The 21,002-nt window shown below is 40.5% G+C and overlaps 1 protein-coding gene across 1 annotated transcript in view; it reads left to right on the top strand.

Annotated features, from left to right (window-relative positions):
* The window catches only part of MYO3B (myosin IIIB), a 407,127-nt gene that overhangs the window by 178,877 nt on the left and 207,248 nt on the right, over window positions 1-21,002 (top strand). Inside the window, exons 9-14 of the mRNA XM_004267283.2 lie at window positions 2,818-2,973; window positions 14,511-14,607; window positions 15,570-15,686; window positions 16,180-16,284; window positions 18,684-18,767; window positions 19,810-20,012. Of these exons, the coding sequence (XP_004267331.1) occupies window positions 2,818-2,973; window positions 14,511-14,607; window positions 15,570-15,686; window positions 16,180-16,284; window positions 18,684-18,767; window positions 19,810-20,012 (762 nt within the window). The remainder of the gene's footprint in view (window positions 1-2,817; window positions 2,974-14,510; window positions 14,608-15,569; window positions 15,687-16,179; window positions 16,285-18,683; window positions 18,768-19,809; window positions 20,013-21,002) is intronic.

The following is a 21,002-nucleotide window of genomic DNA, read 5'->3' on the forward strand; positions in this document are numbered from 1 at the left end:
ATTCATCTATTTTGACTAATTCCAGCTGTGCAATAAATGTTTGCTGAACAAATGAAATGATGTGATTCCAATGACCTGGTATCTAGTAATGCTTGACTTTCGCCGTATCTGCTCCTAACATAGAACTTTCCTCTATTTATTAGTAAAATAATAAGTCCATTTCATTCTGGCTCTTTGCTCCCCATGAGAAAAAAAGTATGCAAGTGTTTTAGAATAAGGCTCTACCCTCAAGGTCTTCCTGCCCTTCTCCTAAAAATCCGCCAATGCAGTTGGATATGTCACAGCTCTGCTTAGCATTCTTCCCATATACACTCGGTTTCAGTTTTGCTGATCCGCTGGTATGACATTCAGCCCACTTGGGCCTTACTGAGAGAACTAACAAATAAATCCTCTTGATCATTCCTTCAGAGAGTAGAACACCTACCATCTTTATTTTTTGGATCTCCAGGGGACAACAGATTCATTGTTGTTTCTCCCTTGTCTGATTATCTCACTTCATTATTTAGTCCTCATTTCTCTTACTCCCTCTGTGATCTAGAGAGAGATCCCTTCCAAAATACCAAATGATCTTGCAACCTTGTTTGCAACCTTGCTCTCCCACTGGATGCTAAAATTATGAAACAAGATATAGCACCTTTAATTGCACCCCCAGAATCTAGCAAACACCTATTTTCATAAGGCTGGAGTGTGGGTTTCCTGGCTTCTCTCAAACCGTATCTAAGGAGCTTTAATTACCGGAAGTACTGTTCCAAGGCACCTATCCTGAGGGAGAAGGAAGAGGCAGCGCCTGCTCACTTTCCCATTCACCTGCTCTGAATTTCCTATTAATTGTTACACCTCCCACTTTCAGCCCCCTTGAGTTTACTCATCTGAAGTTTTGGCACTAGTCAACAAGCAGTTGAGACTTGCCCAGAAAGCAAAAAAAAAAAAAAAAAAGGTGGGGAAACCGATTAAGAAATCGGTCTCCCTGTGTTTGGGGATATACTTGGGTACGGGAAGTATGTCTATTTGGTGATGAGAGACAGATGTAATGTGACCTGCACCAGATCCCTGGACAGGCTTAGCTGGGGGTCCCAGCAGTTCCCGGTCTCCCGTCCTACCCATGCCCTCTCGGGGGGTGGGGGTATGTGCAAAGCCACCATGTGCATCTTCAGTAGGAATTCTCAGAGGACACAGACTTTATTTGGGGAGTTTTTATACACCATCTCTCAAGCTAGGAGGATGAGGCATACGCCTGTATTACTGACCATATAAACTATCAAGAGGTTCCTTTTTTCCAGGTGCTTAGGGAAACGTTAGCATTTATTTTCCTTTGGTAGTCACATAATTATATAGGGATTAATATACATGGAATCTAGGGAACATCTGATGTAGAAACATGAACGGAGTATTTTTTTAAAGGATGTGCACTGATTTTTTTATTTTTAGTAGGAAATATAATAGATTATACAAAAGGCCCCTGGACCCATAAAAGTCAAATGATTGCTTTCTCCCCATAGCGAGACAGAGGTGGTATTTATAGTCGTGCAGGCAGCAGAATGGAGATAATCTAGGTTCTTTTGGCTTTTCTAGCTGAAAGCTCCAGTTCCAATAGATAGGAAATCCCTGAATCAATTCTAAAATGGGATGATTGGGAAATTTACTGAATATCTTTCAGGACTAGAAGTCGAGGGATGCGAAAGTGGTTTGAAATGCAAAGATTAAGGCCTTTTTGTAAAACCAACAGTTGAGGATTGTTCTAGGAACTCTGCTTACATGTTTTGAAAGGATGCTCAGGGTGAGGCTGAACATTTTACCATTTGTCAGTGCATTTCATCATTTTAAATATGTTGTGTTTTACATGTTGCTGGCATGTCACTATTGGGAAAACTGGAAACATTTATTTCATGGAGTGGGCAGAATGGCATCTAGTATTTATCCTAAGCCTTCCAACGTGAGCTAAATAAAAGCTGATAACTTAAAAGGGCGGATGTTGAAATTTCTTCCTCCCGTCAAGGGCAGCTACTCAGAATGGAAATGCAATGGTAATTGGAGGGGTATTCATCAGATTCAATTTCACTAGAGATTTCCTGTGTCAAAATCATCTTTAATAATGTACATCACACAGCAAAATGTACTGAATCATTGTTTTCTTTGAAAAGGGCATTGAACCTGAAACAGAAAGTGGTTATACCGGTGTGGTTTTAACCAATTAACCACAGAGGAGTTTAAATGCAACCCAATTTTTACCATTTTGTATGGACTTTTTGTTCCCTGTTTGAATAATTCCATTCCAATTCATCTGAACTATATTGTAGTCACTTCCTGTTCTGAGGTTTTTCTGCTTCTTCAGAAGATATTAGAAATCAAGGGGTTGAATTTTCTCTGTGAAAGTTTCTTTATGATTCGTTTCTATCCTTGCAAACTCCTAAATGCATTTTCCCCACCACCAAATAGTGGACATTTCATATACTTCTAAAATAAAGTATATAGACTAATCAACTTGGCTCCATTGTAAACATTTTTCTGTAATGAAAATTCAGACAGAAAATTCAGTCTGGCCAGTCTATTTTTCAGTGTTTTGAATATTTCAAATTAAATTGATTGTGTTTTCAATATATATTTAAAGCAAACTAAAATAGATTTCTGATGTTTTGATCAATTCAACTAGTAGAGAATGTTTTTTTCTGTTCTGGTAACTATGAATAAAGAAAGAGCTATGTTAAGGTTAGTGATCAGGTTTTATAAATGAGCTTTTTCTCCTCCTCTCTCCCATATTTACAGGGGAGCCAGGTTTCTAAGATTGTACTTCAGTTGTTTGTTGATTTTTGTGAACAGGTGTCTTATTAAGGATTTTGAAAAGCGGCCTTCCGTCACACATCTCCTCGACCACCCATTTATTAAGGGAGTCCACGGGAAGGTTTTGTTTCTGCAAAAACAGCTGGCCAAGGTCCTTCAAGACCAGAAGCATCTAAATCCTGTTGTTAAAACCAGGTATGGTCCTCGGCGTCTTCCTGCTTCCTCTCTCTGGTTATTTATGAAAAAAACAGCATGTCATGTGTTTTGATTTGCCCAGCATTATTACTGGTAATCACATCTGTGCATTTTTAAGTTTCATTTACATGACATTAAATACTCCATGCCCGGTGGATGAGAGCAGGAGAGCTTCAGAAACAAGCTGCCCATTTGTGCTCTTATGGCTAATTTCTCTCAACTGTGGCTGAAATCTCACTCCACCCTCATGTTCTAGTTAAAAACCAATGCATATATATTTATATTTAATATACATGTAGATTTTTAAAAATTCCACCAATAAAGAAAACTGGATGAAAGCAGCCATGGCTGAGATTGTGTGAGAAATCTTTACTTGGCTATTGCAGGCTAGAGAGTATAAATATAAGGTGGTTTTGGAAAGATTACAAGTTAAACACTGGAGCCTTTTTCTCTAAAGTGCTCTGAGCCCATTTTCTTTAGTTAAAAATTCCTTAGAGGCAATTTAGTATTTTTAAATGATTTTTCCCCCAGATATCATCTATGCTATCTAAAGCAACTGTGATTTCCCCCCTCTCCTATTTTTATAGGGTAGATTAAAAAAATAAATGTTTATTTTCAAGGGCAGTTGCTTAAAACAGTATTCTGTGGTGGTCTCTAAGAAATAGATCTTTGGTTTCTGTCCAGAGGGTGGCAGAATTTCTCTTTAAAAAAAAACTACATGCAAATAAAGCTGCTTCCGCAGCTAAGCAATTATTTGGTTTTACAAAACTGGCCAGGATGCAGATAAGCTCTAATCCATTATTACTAAAAGAACATTCAAAGGACTGGAGGTGAAGAAACTAAAATATCACAAGTCACAAGTTCTGGAAATATTCACGTATTCTGCAGAAAACTGTTTACAAATCAAAAAGCATCAGAACTCTAGGAGCTAGAGGCATAGTTTCAAGGTGACTATATCTTGCCGATCCCCCCACCCCCAACCCAGGTTCCCTTTTTGATAGCTCAAAACAAATTATTTCCCACTCTTTTCCCTTTTCCACTGCAATTTCTCTTTCTATGGCTTGCCCGTGGGGTAGAGAAACGCAGAGAAATTCTTGTAACTTGGTGCCTTTTGAAGCAGTAGAATTTGTGTTTAAACCCCAGGGAACTGAAATCTTCTTTTCTTCCAATGCTTTTGTTCCTATCCACCAGCCACCACCCCTCTACCACACACACACACACACACACACACACACACACACACACACACACACACACAGCACTGCCACCAAAAATGAAGATGAAATAAAGTACAAACCAAGCAAAAAAAACAAACTCAGAATTTAAATGCTCTCCGTTGAATCAGGTATCTTCTTGTTTCTTCTGATTTGCTGCAGAACAATTTCTGAAACTTAGTTGCAAAGTTATTCAGCTTTTCACTTTTGCCTGAATTTGCCTGTCCAGATGTGTGTCCTCTTTTTAAACACTTTTCTCTCTTTACCATAGAAAGCCAGGACTCCAGGCTCTCTCACCCCCCTCTCTAATTTCTCTTTATCTTTGTTAACTCCTTTGATGTCGAAGGCCTCATAGGGTCAAAGACCCTTCTCTCAGGGTCTTTGTAATCTTCAGTTTCACTCAGAAGTTTGTGTTTCTTTGAAAAAGTCACTAAAAAATACAACCTCACAAATAGGTATCAAAACTTTAACCAGCCACTTCTTTAGGAGAAAGGAAAATTCTAAAGGAAACACGCTGCATGAAATTAACACATCTTACCACCTGTCCTACACTATTACTTCCTCTTAGCAAGTGGCAGGGAGTTGGCTACATGGGTGTTTTTTTTAAGCCCATCCGGAAAAATTCTCAAATATCATTTGATGCTGGTAATTCAGTATATTTATAAAGTGAGTTTCCAAGTTAAGGTGGAAAAAACAAAGAATTATTGAAGTGAGCGCATAGATGAGTGAGGCGAATACCCAATTTACATTTTTCTGCACAATTATGGTCACACAGCAAGTGGTACAATGCAGTGGTTAAAAAAACCCTGACTCTGCCAGGTTTGAATCCCAGCTCAACCACTTATGGACAAGTTATTAAATTTTTCTGTTCCAAAATTTCTTCATCTATAAGATGGAGATTATTTTGAGGGTTGACTCAATACATTAAAAAATACTTAATGTTGGGCTTCCCTGGTAGCGCAGTGGTTGAGAGTCTGCCTGCTGATGCAGGGGACACGGGTTTGTGCCCCGGTCCGGGAAGATCCCACATGCCGTGGAGTGGCTGGGCCCGTGAGCCATGGCCGCTGAGCCTGCGCATCTGGAGCCTGTGCTCCGCAACGGGAGAGGCCACAACAGTGAGAGGCCCGCGTACCGCAAAAACAAAAAACAAAAAACAAAAAAACTTAATGTTGATAACAGAGTTAAACCTCAGTCAATGGTAGCAGTAGTTGTAGAAGTTGTATATGTTGTGGTCTGTTTAATTCAGTCCTCCGTTTGTTTCGGCCTTAATCTGTGCAAATTCATCTCTATTACCAAACAACATCATGAAAATAAACAGTACTGAGATACTAAATGTTAAAAATATAAATTTCTGTCTCTTATTTAAAATCTAATTTATTCATTTATTCATTCAGAAATATTTATATGTGTGTATGTGTCAAGCCCTCTGCCGAACAGAGGAAATCAGATACAGTTCCTGATAAAGAGCTAATAGTCCAGTGTGTGAAACAGACAAGAATCAGATGAGAAGAGCTCAGCATGAAAAGTACCTGGATAGAGGGTTGCCCGGAGTACCTCCCAGAGTACCTGGGAAGGGTAGACCCTGGAAACTGGTGGGAAGGTGATCCTTGAACTGTCCTGAAGAACGAATAGAAGATAGTTGGGGAAGGGGGGGTTATTCCACGTGGAGGAAAGAATGAGCCAAGGGTAAAGGCACAGAGGCTGGAGACAGCTTAGGGGATTTGGTGAACAATTAGTTGGCATTGCTGGAGCTTGGCATGGGACGTGGGGAGGGAGAAACAAGGCAGGAAGGGGCCAGGGCATGATGGGCTAAGGAGCTTGGATTTGTTCCTTAGACACTTGGGAGCCACAGAAGGATTTCAAGCAGAGATGTGCTTTAGGAAGATTGTTCTGATTGCAGTGTGGAGAATGAAATGGAGCTGGGCAAGGCTGGAGCTAGGGAGGCTAGTGAGAGCAGATTGTGGCAATTGTAAATAACAGAAGGTATTAAGGTAATGGTATTGTCAAAGACTTAGTGGTGAATTGGATGAGAGAGATTAGGGAAAGAGAGAAGCGTCACAGGGTCTACCTGAATTGGCTGCCTCCCTACCCTGGTTCATACTGTAACCAAACAGAAATTGCAAGACACTCAGAGACAGAGACCAGTAAAAAGACTTACTTTGCTTCCTCTTCATATCCTATCAAATGCCATGCATAGCCTATGCAATGCCATGTACTTCCAGATATTACACAAAGCTTCCAGCTTTCTGCCCAAAGAAGTGTTCTTCAATGGTCCAAACAGTCCTGGGACCCCCAGCTGCAGAGACTTGTTTAGTTTTGAGAGCTAATGCAGAGAAATGAGAACTACAGCCTACAGGGGGAGATTTTTTTACTGTGTTTTTACTGTTTTACTGTTCTTGTAAAGGCAGGGAATGTTCTGTCCTCTTTAGTACTTTCTCCAGGGGCGAAAGAAGTTGATATTTTCAGGGGGTTGCAGAGAAGAATGCAGGTTCTTAAAGGATGGAGAAGAACTTGGATAGGTGAAGGGGAGGATCTATAGAGGGAAACATTGAAAATAGAGAGAAGGTAACAGAGGAAGCAAGAGGGAGGGAGATCAAGCACCTAAGAGGAAGATTGAACTTAGAAAGAACCTCTAGGTTGGGAAAGACACAGAAAGGTTAGATGAGGATATCCAGAAAATTTGAGGGGTGGGGGCAAGAGGCAGAGGAGATACTATGAGGAAACTCATGTTGAATGGCCTTTAGCTTTCCAAAAAAAAGTAAGCAACATGGTCTCAAAGTTGGGAGTGAGCTGTGGACTCCAGGGAAGTGTTAAATCTTTGAAATAGCCGCTATGAGGAATATGATAAAGGGTTCATTAAAGGTGGACATAACGATTGCTCAATAGCACAGAAAACCCAGGTGGAACTTAACTGAATAGCATTACACTGTAGTGGAGTTAATCTGTGTTTAAGATTATGCATGTAGAGCATTCAGGAGAGCATTTGGCATTAGAACCTCTGAAAAATTGTACCATCAACACCATCATCTTTTCCATCTATCATCTCTACCAATTCTTAGCCACAGGAGTAGGAGTAGAGAAAGCAGATACTGTGGTCTTCCTCAGGCTGGAGACTGGCTTGGATGGACATTGATGGGTGGACACGGGGGCAAGAGAATCTGAGTAGGAGAGTATCCTTGAGGTCTTTTCGGAGATTTGGAAGAAAGTGAAGCCAGAGTGGCTTATTGGCTTTGAATGTGGGTCTGGGTCAGGGGACTGGCAGTTACAATGAAGACAAAAAGCAGATTCAGTGAGAGGATGGTGAGAAAAGAGATTGTAGAACTGAGTCCTCGGGAACTTTTGAGAGATTATTGGGAATTAGTCATAGCTGAACTTGTGAACAACTTCAGTGGAGGAGAAAGAAAAGTTTTTAAAGAATTGACAAAGAGGAATCTTGAAATTAGAACGTGAGAAGAATTAACAAAGTGATTGGTAGGGTATGGGAAAACCACAGACTGGAATTAGGGGAAGGAGTAGAGAGAAAGGAAAATGGGGGTCAAGTGCTGGAGAAGATGGTACGAGAGGGTGATACGAACTTTTTAAAGGTAGAGATTGGTTAGGGAGAACAATGGATGGAAAAAGGCAGAGGCGAGCAAGGAGGACACTCTTTTCCCCACCCCCTCACCACGAGTGGATGGAAGGTGGAATGAGGCAGGAACATTATGGGGAAATGGTCCATTCCTGTTATGATGAGGAAATAGACACGTATTCAGGAATAAGGCTAGGAATCATGGGGAGCTCATTCACAATAGAGCAGAAACTGTACTGTGTATTGTTGACTGAAAAAAAAATGCACAACCTAAAAGTTGAGAGTTACGTTTTATTCGGTGGACAAAACTGAGGACTTAAGCCTGGGACACAGCATCTCATAACTCTGGGAGACTGCTCTGAAGATGCAAGGCGGGGAGCCAGGATATGTAGGAGTTTTTTTGCAGCAAAGACCAGGTGGTTGATTGTTACTTAAAGAAAACCAGATATCTCAAGTTAAGGAATTTAGCTCTTTTCTGTCTATGGGAAGATGCAAGAGTCTGGGCTCCCTGGAATCATTCCTTTGATATGTACCTCAGCTATCTGGGGCCAGTATCCTGTGCTCTCACGTCCTGAGTCTCCTCACGGTGCACCGTCGGGGGATGGCTGCGGCAGTTGACTGCTAAATGGTGGGCATCAGGCATCCTGTTTCCATCCTCAGTTCCCTCAGGACTCATCTTTGGAGATGCTGTAATGTGATGGCTTGATGGCTGCACATCCTCTGTTCACTGATAAGGCAGCCAATATTTTTCATTCACAGTATAAAGAAGAGCTTGAGTGGTGAGGCCCTACGGCTCCTCTCCTGGTGTAAGTGTTCTAGCTCTTCTGAATGGTGCAGTTTTTTGGGACAGCCAGACTGTGATCCATTCCCATTGCACATTATGTATATGAGGCGCCTATGGAGAAGTGACATTGTACTATTTGAGGTTTGATACCATTTCCTGATGCTGATTGAATGAGTGAAACCATCGGAATTTAAGTTTTTCCAGTAATTTATAATTTTTCTATAGCATATGTTTGACTCAGAAACAGTAGAGAGGTTATGCATCCAAGGCTGACTCTCTCAGAGGAAGTCACATAGCCCTAATATTCGGTGAACAATAGTTTAGGGCTACATTTTTACTTAACCTGTCAGGGATGCTGTTAAACAATGTGGTCATTTCCTTTACATCAGCTCCCATTTCTTTGACTTTCAAAAGGAATTTTTCCCCAAATTACCTTTGCAAATCCCTGAATTCATCAATATTATCTGGTATATCATGTCACTATCAGAGTTAGAGACGTCGACATGAAAACATGCTTTTTAAAAAATCACTTCACAAGGGTTAGTGGGTAAAGAGCAAAACCTCTGTCTGCAATTAGAGTAGAGGCAGGGAAAGCGCAGGTTGGCTGTGCTGTGACCCGGCCTACTCCCACCTTCCAACCTCCCATCATGGACTCAACTTCTAGCCTCAGGAAAATTGCAAAACCCAGCACGTTGTTTGTTCCCCTGTGGGTGGTTTGGGACTAGCTGAAACCACAAATATTAAACCCTCAAATGCCAAGGGTCTACTACCAAGTATTACTTGGTAGAACAATTAAGTTGCTGGTTGTTTCCTGCTCTGTTTAATGGATTTTGATTCTACCCTTGCAGTTTGCCTGAGGCTGATTAAAACAATGACCTCAGCTTTTCTGATTTCTTTTCAACCAGCAGCAGTGGCCCTTAAAACAGGTTTGTCACTGCTTCACTGCTGAGCTTTCCCTAGTAAGTCTTGCTCTCGCTTCCTCTTTTACCTGCAAACATGCACCCCCCACACACATATATACACATACATCACATTACATACACTGTTGGGTTCTTGGAATCCTGTGCAAATGAATGACTTTTGAATGATTACTTCATCAAATGCTGAAGACTCTTGCCACATAGCAGGTTACGGATTTTCCTGTTTTCCTAACAGACAAGAAATAAATCTATACCCTGATGTAATCTGCTATCTATCTCTATCTATAACTGAATGAGTGAATTAATATTTAATTTTCTGCTGGTGTCACTGATTCTTGCTGCCTAGAGAAGATAGCTATATCAAATACACTTAATATAATTGATAAGATGCTGATCTATTGAAATTCTGGTCAAAAACAATGCTTGGATGAAAAAACAGGGAGATACTATAGAGATTTCCACCCAAATAATTCTTGTATTTTTAATCTATGTATTATAATGTTTGTTTGATAACTATAAGCTTAAATTTCAGATCAAGATCGAGCTCATGTAGTTAAAGTTATCTAGGTGGTAACTTTACTCATATTTGGATCTCAGTAGGATGGTGTTACACCTAGATGGTTTGCCGTTATTTTCTTCATGCTAGGTCCATGATTATGTGATTACAGTAAAGTTCTCTTTCATCCACTCTGTTATCAAGAGGTACACTGAAATGGAAATAATGATTTGGAAGAAATATTCAACATCACTACCTTTGTTGGAGTAATAGTACTCTATCCCCAATTTTGAGTAACATTTTCCTTACCATATGAGATCCATTGAATGTGGTGATAAGGGAATGGTTCCTCTAATCTATCCAAATTGTCAACTTGTTCCTGAGCTTTGTACGTGGCCGCAGAAGCCTTTGTCTTAGACTCGTAAGGACCACCACCTTTGAGCCTGGACCCTCTCCCTTACTCCTTTTCTTTACTCCTTTTTTCTCCGCCCCCAACAGGTTTTACTTACTTATCTGGGATCTGGTGGGAGTGTTAGTCATTTTCCACTCCTTCCGGTTCCACTCTTGGTTCCACTCTTGGATGGAGGGAAGGGCTCTGATCCTGAGTGTAGAGGAGTGGAGGTAGAGGTGGCCTTCCCAATGGTCCTCCTGCCATAGGACGACCGTCTAAAAGACCATCAGGCATTTTTCAGTGCAGAGTTTCACCTCTCACTAGCACATCCCCTGTCATTTTTAGACTAAAAGATTTTGTTTTAAATATCGTATATTAACACATATATGTGGAACCTAGAAATATGGTACAGATGAACCGGTTTGCAAGGCAGAAATAGAGATGCAGATGTAGAGAACAAACGTATGGACACCAAGGGGAGAAAGCGGCAGGGAGTGGGGTGGTGGTATGATGAATTGGGCGATTGGGATTGACATGTATACACTGATGTGTATAAAATGGGCTACTAACAAGAACCGGCTGTTCTTACAAAATAAAGATTTTGTTTCCTTCCTACCCTTGAATTATAATTTAGAGGCCTTCCTTCTATGCTTTGTTCTTCAACATAGTTGGGCATGAAGGGAAGAATGCCTCCTGCCATACCTACGTGAAGCTCCTGCAGCCCTGTGTGGACCTACCTACGTGGATGTTACTGCTTCCACAGGCAAAGTTGACAGACAGGAGCAGGCTAAGGGATTAAGGAATCACTTTTGGACAAAATATATAATATTTTGTCAATATTATTCATAGGGCCAGTAGCTCAAACAAAGAAGTCTGCAGGCCCAGTGATGAGATATCAAAGAGAACTCCCAGAAATGGTTTTAACCATAATGCAGGTGTAGAGATTAGATTATAGTGAAGCCAACAGCACTTTAGGACTTTATTCCCCCAGTGTCTGAACAAACCTGGTACCTTCTACAGCTTCATTCCCCCCTCATGGGCTGGACCTAAGACATCCCCCAAATCCCCAATCCTCTATCTCATCTGTGCCCACTGTTGTTTTAGGGGAGCTCCCAGTCTCCACCTCTGGCTCTGTCTCACCGACTCTTAAGATCCAGTTCTTATTCTCCACCCATTGCCTTAGACCTGATGTTTCAGAATTGCCCTCATTCCCACCTTACTTGAACTGGGGACTCAGACACCAGTTTCCCCTTTTCCTGATCCCGGGATCCTTAGGTCAACCCTTCTCACCACTACCTGCCCCACACCACACCAAACCCAAACTCTAAGAACCAGCCTAAGCCAGGGCTTTGAGTCTCATCCTCTCTAAGCTTTAACCCCAAAACTCTATTTGTCTGGGAAACCAGGCTTGGCAGACAACATACTTAGGGCTTCATGAAAACAAATAGAAAATCTAGCAAAAAGCAGTATAGACTTTGTTGGGATTTGAAAATATCTTCTAAATCATCAAAACTATAATACCTTACCATATACTCTTAATTTAATAGAATGCCTTTTGCTTTATCCAACCATTTACCTATCTCTCCATTCCTCTAAGCTTTGGAATACTCAATTCGAAGTTTTTAGTTGGAAATCTGTAATTTTCACATTAAACAAGGAATTCTTCAGCAAGAATTGATAATACATGCTATTCTCAAGTAAGGCACTAGGTGGAGCATGTGAATTTAAAGGAAATTTAAGTTGATGGTTACTGGTGACAACAAATTATTTAACTCAAGAAAACTGTAAAAAAATTTAAACCAAATTTCTTTTGATTAATTTCAACTAAAAATAGACAAATATAAAACAGTGTAACACTTTTAATAAATATATGTACTCTAGGATAATGTAAATTAAAAAAGATAAAAATTGGTATAAATAATTTTTTTCTCTTCATTCTCTCCAAACACTATAGCCAAAGCAGGAAAATGAAGCAGGTAGCAGTTTCAGAAGAACACTAGTTGGGGAATACTGAGATAGGGCTGGAATATATATTTTTTTCCCTGAGTGAGAAGATGAAGTGGTCTGTATCAGAGTGGAAATACCTTGCAAGCTCAGATTTGCAGACAGCATCTGCATGATTCCTGGAGGTTAAATCTGTGAGATAGATATACAGATAAGCTCTTCAGGGTTCAGAAGATAACAGTTTCGATCCTGGTGGTATTGCATTGTACATGTTCACAGTTATAGTCACGACTTTCTAGTAGAGTTTATTTGTGATATTGCAAGTGAGGTTTGTCAATGCTTCCACTTTTAGTTGGCTGTAAAAATGTCATCCAGCGTGCAACTTGACATCCCTATATGCAGTTCAGGCTGACTTCAAGTCCAGGTCAGGAGTTACTGGAAGAAAAAAAAAAATCTCAGGAAACTCACCTTTGACTCAGTGATATTTTGAAATCTGATTCCCCCGATCAGCCTGTTACCATATACTTCTCAGAGTACCATGCATTCTGTCCAAGGTATTTAGTTGCATTCAATGGAGAGACAGAATGGAGAGTGCTTACTTCATCTTGACCCGAACCAGAGCTGTGGATTTTTAAAAAATTCCTGACTTTCTTTGTCAAAAGATGCTTGAAATAAACTCTAACATAGACTATTTCATATGATTGCAAGATATAAATTTAGGAAGGAGATAAACTAGCTGAATTTAATATGATGAGAATTTAATTTATTAAAAATATGTTGCAATATTTTGTTTTATGGTGAACTTCAAAGGAAAAAAATGCTTGGGTTTTATGTGAAGAGGATTTGGCCAGAAATGTGTACCCTCCTGCTGTTTTATTTGGCAAAGTGGCTAGATAGAAGCAGCTCTGAGTTTTTAAGAAAAGCTGTTTTTCAAACAGATATGATTTTTCTTTGACATCACTAATATGTTAGAATACAGATGAATAAACTGTTCTGTCTAATAATAATTTTAAAATGCTTAGGTTATAAATTTGACTTTATTAAGTAAAATTAAGTTTCATCTACTTTGGACTTTTATATGAATTAGCAGCAAAATTGGTTCTAGCACTGGAGATGACTAATACCATGCTTAAAATACTCCTTCTACAAATCTATCAATAATAGGGATTAGGAAGTAACTTTTAATTTAATAGGCAGGAAGTTTTTTTAATGCCTGGTGAGTACACTCCCAAGAGAAAATCTCACATATGTACACAAGGAGATGCACATAAAGATACTTGAGTGCTGCTTTGTTTTTGGTAGCAAAAAGTTGGAATCAGCCTAAATGTTGATCAAGACCAATAAAGAAATTGGTACATATTTATATGATGTAATATTACCCAGTGATTAAAGTGACAGTCACTTGCTCACTCACTCTCATTCTCTCTCTCTCTCCCTTGTTCCCTGTCTTTCTCTCTATGTATGTATGTCTGTGTGTCTATCCCTGTCACCTTTTATGCCCAGTATCATCACAGGTCCATATACATATATATGGAAAGAGAGAGAGATGGGAGAAGGAGGGGGTGGGGAATCATGATGTTGAATGGAAAAAAAGTAAATTTGCAAAATGAAACCACCAGTATGATATCATTTTTATAATTTAACATACCAAATCTGTGTATTATGGGTACATATATGTGTATGACCAATATTTTTAAATTGGAAGGATACCCACGAAATAGTGGTCACTCAGGAAAGGGGAGTGGGATGGAACATGGGTCCCAAAGGGATTTAGAATAAACAAGATAAAATGTAAGCATTTATTGATTCGTTGGTATCTGCTATATTATTCTCTGAAGTTTTCTGTAGTTTCAAAAATTTCTCAAGAAGTGTGGGGTGGTGCTGGTGGACAGCAGGAGGGGACCTCAAGGGAAGTACCCTAGTGAGAATTACATGCCTGACACTGAACAGAAAATAATGCAAGGAAGTGCTGTGGTTGGCACGTAAGAAAAGCAGATATAAGTGTTAGATGGGCCCACTTGGCTGTGCTCCTCATGGCAGCGGAAGGCTTGAGCTCTGGAGCTCCCCTTCCCCCCGGGGGGCCCTGAAGTGATGGGGAGAGAACTGGGGACCTGGACTGGAGTCGCTCTTCCTGTCCCTTCTCTGAAGTCTCTGAACACGTTGCGTGGTAAGACTGTGGCTGAGTTGTTCTTGTTGCCTACTTTTTGCTGTATTTTCTAGGCATGAAAGGATGCATACCAGAAGACCCTACCATGTGGGAGATGCTGAAAAATACTGCCTTGAGGATGATTTGGTCAATCTCGAGGTTCTGGATGAGGTACTAAATATTTAATAGACAATTTTCACCAATGACATTTGTTTCACATGAGTGGTGTGACCTTTCTGTTGTAGATCATATTCTCCTAAGGTCACTTGAAACTTTAATTGTTTGTATAGCCTTGGGGTGAAGCTCAGGAACATTTGGTTGCTGTGACTATGATCCGGTGTTGTGTGCATTTATAGTCCCCCAAATGTCCTGAATGATGACAAGAAAAGGGTTTGGATTTTTCCTGTAAAGGCCTTTATATTGTAGGCTTAAATGATGTATTAGATCAGCTGAAATTATTTTCTGTTTATAGAAAAGTGCAACTTAACCCTTAAATTAAGATAGTTGTTTGCTCTTCATAAAGAGGAGCTTCATTTAGGGAAATAGTGAAGCTAATATAGCTTGAATTCTAAATTTGGAAACTGTGATAATCCCCATTTAAAATATGCATGTTTAATAGAGCTGTTAATTGCACTGGAGCTGCTTCTGCTGATTCTAACTCTGGGGACCCTTAACTGCAATGCATGAATCACTAAAGTGTGATATAAAAGTGTTCAATTCTGCATTCCCACCACATAAATTTTAAGTGTAATGCTTTGAGAAATGAAGTTACAATTTGTCTGTACTTTATTAATAGTAATGACCTATTAAATCAAATTCTAAATAGAACATTTTGGTTGGGTGAGACATGTTTTTCATAATAACAGACAAAATCTTTGTTGCATATGTCAGAGTCTCTTAGCAAGTCCTAAGTGGGCCGAATTCTTTTAGCATATTCCTAATTTTTTCTTTTTCAAGGCAAATATCTGCATTTAGGATCATTAGGATCCTAATCAATAGGGTATGACTTAAATGGGCTATTTTAGTGTTTTAGAGAAAAATATTCTCGTAAGAATACATTTGTTGTTATTTTTAGGATCACTCCCTTGACTGGAAATAGCGTTTACTCTCAGTACTATTTATCCTTTTCTTAGGATACAATTATTCATCAGTTGCAGAAGCGTTATGTGGACTTACTGATTTATACATATGTTGGAGACATCTTAATTGCCTTAAACCCCTTCCAGAATCTAAACATATACTCTCCACAGGTAAGGGATCCTTTATGATCATGGTGCTCCTTAATAGGAAATGTGAAATCTCAAGGGAAAATGAAAAGGGAGAAAAAATGAGAATAAAATTATGTCATCCTAGGGGTGTACATACCCCAAACTGAAGATAATAATACAACACAGATGGAATTGTTACATTTTGGGGGTAACTTTTTAAGTTAATATGTAACAAAACAGCTAACATTTATTTAGTGCTTACCACATACCAGGCACTGGGTTACCTTGTTTATCTCTCACGAACCTGTGTGACAGGTAATATTATTAAGCCTGTTTGGCAGATGAGGACACTTAGCATAGTGACGTTAATGCCCTTCCACAAGCTTGGGAAGCCAGTAAGTGAAGACTTGGGATTTGAAGTCAGCTCTACAGCCTCCCTGATGCCACAATTCTCCTAATAAGTGACGAAGCCTTGGTTTTGTGGGCAAAAAGGTACTGGGACATTAGAAGGGTTCTTTAAGTTAACGTTTTTCAGTTTTCCAGACTTTATCATGGAGTGAAACGTGCCTCAAATCCCCCCCACATATTTGCATCAGCAGATGCTGCTTACCAATGCATGGTTACTTTCAACAAAGACCAGGTAAGAACTTACTGCCCTTCCCCACCGAGTCCCACAGTAGGATGTGTTCTGTCCTCCAATGCAGCTCTTAAGTCTCCCTAAAAACTTTCCATTCTGGTTGCTGGTGCTGACTCAAGGAAATAGGCAGTAAAATAGTAGCTCAGGGGAACAGGAACAGTGATAAAGCCAGAGTAGCAGGAAAACGTGAAAACCCTTTTCAAGGAATGTGAAACGTCCTTGTCAAGGGCACTCACTTCCCCTGGGAAAATGTAATAAGGATAATCCTAATATGAATATAAGAACACAGAGCTAACACAAACCTGATGACGTGGCAATGACTGTCATAAAAATGGGATGGAGAATGACGGACATGAAGTTCTTTCCAGTGAAGGTCTCAGAAATTTCATGGTCCTGTCCTTTTTGTATGAAATACTGCACACAGGTTGTTAGTGCTTCTGCACCACACTGTTTAGCTGCTGAGAAATTGTGATGAATTGGGTAAAGACTGAACAAATCTTAAACTCAGTGCTAGTTAAACACAAACTCACCCATACGTTTTAACTTTCTGGACCTCTGATTCACAGTGGTGGCATATCCAACCTTTGGCCCTTCCTTTACTTTCAATATGTGTGTTTTCCCTTCTGTCTTTATTCTGTTTGAAATAGAAACAATCTAATGTGGTGGGAAATTTTATGAGAGCAGCACAATGTGTATATTTCCTGAGACCTGTGAAGTCCCAGCTTTGGATTTGCTGAGGAGCTGATTGAAATTATAATAGTGCCAGTTACGAAATGGAGTACCTGGATTCACTGTGTGTTAGAAACTTGGCTTCTCCACATTCTTACCTTTCCCAGAGACTTGTGGAATGTCCGTAGAATTCATAGAAAGGAAGGAAATGAAGAGCGATATATGTGTTTCTCAAGTTAAAAAGTTACCCCACTGTGTTATCTTTTTCTCTGACACTAAATGTGTGTCTTTACCAACACCAGCCAGTTCTCCAATTCCCTGACACCAACTGGCTGTCTAACAATTCAGTTCCATTCAATTCTGATATGAACTATCCATGTTTAGCACAGACCTCACAGGCTCAGGGCTCAGTCCCCACACTGCCCCTACTTCAGACACCAGCTGTGAATGGGGTACCCAGGCTACCTACACTTCCTCCTGGCTGACTGCAAATTCAGGGATTCCCACAGCCCCCCACAGGTTTGATAGTTCACTAGAACGACTCACAGAACTCAGGAAAACACTTTACTTAGGTTTACTGGGTTTTTATAAAGGTTACAACTCAGGAGCAGACAAATGGAAGAGATGCATAGGACAAGATACAGGGAGGAAAGTGGTGTAAAGCTTCCACGCGTTATCCTCCCAGGCCTGCGACATATTCACACCGGAAGCTCTCAGAATCTTGTTCAAGAGTTTTTATGACTCAGTCAATCTCTGGCCCTTCTCTCCTCCCCAGAAGCTGGGGTAGCGGGGGTGAAATTTCCCACCCTCTAAATCATGTGTTTGGTCTTTTATTAACCAGCCCCCATCCTGAAGCTGTCTTGGGCTCCACCTTGAACCACTTGGTGAGCAGTTAGGGTTGGTTGAAAGGGACTTGTTTGTGAATAACAAAGGATGCTCTCATCACTCCCGTCATTCAGGACATTCCAAGGGTTTTAGGAGCTCAGTGCCAGGAACCAGAGACAAAGACCAAATATATGTTTTTTTATTATACCACACCCACTAATCTCCTTTATATATACATAAAGAGCTCCTAGAAACAAATGGTAAAAGACCAATAATATATATTTAAAAAAAGGCAAAATATGGACTGGTCACAAAAAAAGGAAAATATGAATGACCTTAAACTTACGAAAGGATGCCCAATCTCACTCATAATAAAAGAAGTGCAAATTAAAACTGTACCGAGGTATAATGTTTTGCCTATCAGACTGGCAAAAATCCAACATAGCCATTTGGTGAGGGTGCAGGAGAACTGACACTTTCATATACTGATACAGTCCTTAGGAAAGCAATTTGGTATTATCTATCAAACTTATAAATGTGTTTACCTTTTGGTCCAACAACCCCATTTCTGGGAATTTATTCTACAAATGAACCTGCATATAAATATAATGACCTACGTATCAGGTTATTCATTGCAGTATTGTTTGTAATGACATCGGGAAAATCTCAAGTATCCATCAATATGGGATGGGTTAAATAGACTATGGTACATCTGTATAAGGGAGTGACAAACTACTGAAAAGGTTGAGGAAGCTCTCGGTGTACTGAAATGGAAAGATTCCTAAGATATATTGCTCAGTGAAGATTTAAGGTATACAGTGGTAGATGTTATATGAAAACCATAGCTGAACACACAGGGTGTCTACTGTGCTTTGAATTCTTCACCAACACTTCATTTTCTCTGTTAGTGCATTGTCATCAGTGGAGAAAGTGGCTCTGGGAAGACGGAAAGCGCCCACCTGATAGTTCAGCATTTGACTTTCTTGGGAAAGGTATTGACGACCTGCTTTCTGTATCGTGGTTAGAGGACTGCGTATTTTCTAAATAATGGAAATACTGGGTTTTATTAGGGGTTACATAGAAACATTCCATCTTTGTTATGTTCACCTCCTGATCGCTAGGCCTCTTAAGATGTCAGCATGTCCTCCACCTTTCACATAGTGAAGAAAATAATGGCAGCACCAATTTACTAGATTATTGGCAATTAAGTTTTCATGTTTTCAGTGTAATACAAACATTCAGCCATTAAGTAGTAAAAGTGGTTAAACATTAGGAGCAGGAGCAGGGAGCGCCACTAAGGAGATTAAAGGGTCGGAAATAGAGCTCTCTGAACAAAAGTTGAGGGAAATGGAAATTCTCAGCTTGGGGAAATGGACATCAAAGGGTTAGCTTTAAAGATACCCTAGCAGTTGCTTATACTCAGAATTAGTGTATTAGGAGACTAGGAACAAATTTAAGAGTATTTTTTACAGATGAGGTTTATTGAATATTATAGTGAATAACTGAGAAAAGTGATGGTATCTCTCTATTTAAAATTCTTTCTGGGCTTCCCTGGTGGCGCAGTGGTTGGGGGTCCGCCTGCCGATGCAGGGGACACAGGTTCGTGTCCCGGTCCAGGAAGATCCCACGTGCCGCAGAGCGGCTGGGCCTGTGAGCCATGGCCGCGGAGCCTGCACGTCCGGAGCCTGTGCTCCGCAACGGGAGAGGCCACAACAGTGAGAGGCCCGCGTACCACCAAAAAAAAATTCTTTCTAAGCTCTTCAGGCATTTTATCTGTCAAGAATTTTAAGAGAAGTGTAGTTGGTTGTAAAAACTAATGACCTAATCTAGCCTCATCTGATGCTTATACATCTGGGGAAATGCTCATCGGAGAAAACAATGCTGGTGATTGATGCTAATTTCCCCAAATGGAGTTTTTCCCCCAGAGGATAAATGTGAAATCTGTGGACTGGGTGGTGTGGGTGGACCTTGCGTGGCAGCTCTATTGAAGTAATGTTTCTGGAGGCTCCTCCTGACTGTTCTTGTTTGGCACAGGCAAATAATCAGACCTTGAGAGAGAAAATTCTGCAAGTCAACTCTCTGGTGGAAGCCTTTGGAAATGCATGCACTGCCATCAATGACAATTCCAGCCGTTTTGGAAAATATCTGGAAATGATGTTTACACCAACTGGAGCTGTGATGGGGGCAAGAATCTCTGAATATCTCCTTGAAAAATCCAGAGTTATAAAACAGGCAGCGTAGGTGCACTATTTTCTCGCTCTGGCTTTGCGCTGCAATACAGACTGGGCGGCTTTGGGAATTTTCATGGCTCCATTCACCCTTGTTCTTAGCATCCTTGCCCCCCATCCCCACCCCCAGCCTCCCCAAGAGCAAGGGATTATTTAAGCAGAGGATAAGTGGTGACTTCTAACCTAAAAGATGTTTACAAGCAGAGTAGAAAGGGCTGGGTGGGATTACACTGGGATAGGTATACCCGTTCTTCCTGAGTTTGTTATACCAGGTAGAATTTAACAATATGCAGTTACTTTTAAAAATCATTAGGTCCCTTAAAATTGAGCTTGTCTATCAAAAAAAAAGCACTGAGAATATTCCACATGTTCATTTTTTCCCTAGATTGAGAGAGGAAAAAAACTTTTGTTTTAAGAAGAGCAGTATAGCAATAGTCCAATAGCATGGACTGCCCCTGGTTCAAGTGCTGGCTCTGACCTTGACTATGTGACCCTGGGTATGTCCCCTATCCTCTCTGTGCCTCCTCTGCGAAATGGAGATGCTACTAGAGCCTACCTCATGGGTTTATTGTGAAGATCAGTGAGTTTGTTTATATAAAATGACTTCAAAAAGTACGTGGGTTGGTATATGTGATCAGAGAGTTAGCCACTGTTATTACTGTTGCAGGACACCAGACTTCCTCAGGGGCCTGGCTCCCTTCATGCATTAATCAGTAATTATCTGTTGAATTCCCGCTGTGTGCCAGTGCTGTGCTCTCTGTTGGAGTTGCAAGAGTGAACAAAATAGACGAGGTCCCAGTGTTCATGGGGCTTGGAGTGGATAGGGGATGGAAGATGGGTGGGCAGCCAGGGTCGGGGTGATGGGGTGGCAGGGGAATCGCAGGCATTAAGCACAAAAAACTGTAAATGCAGACCAAGTGTGATAAGTACCAGGAAGCAAAGTAAGGTGCTGTGAAGGTAAAACAGGAGAAAGGGCAGTAACCTAGTCCAGGAAGAGAG

Source organism: Orcinus orca, chromosome 7 (genome assembly GCF_937001465.1).
Source record: "Orcinus orca chromosome 7, mOrcOrc1.1, whole genome shotgun sequence".
Classification (NCBI taxonomy): domain Eukaryota; kingdom Metazoa; phylum Chordata; class Mammalia; order Artiodactyla; family Delphinidae; genus Orcinus; species Orcinus orca.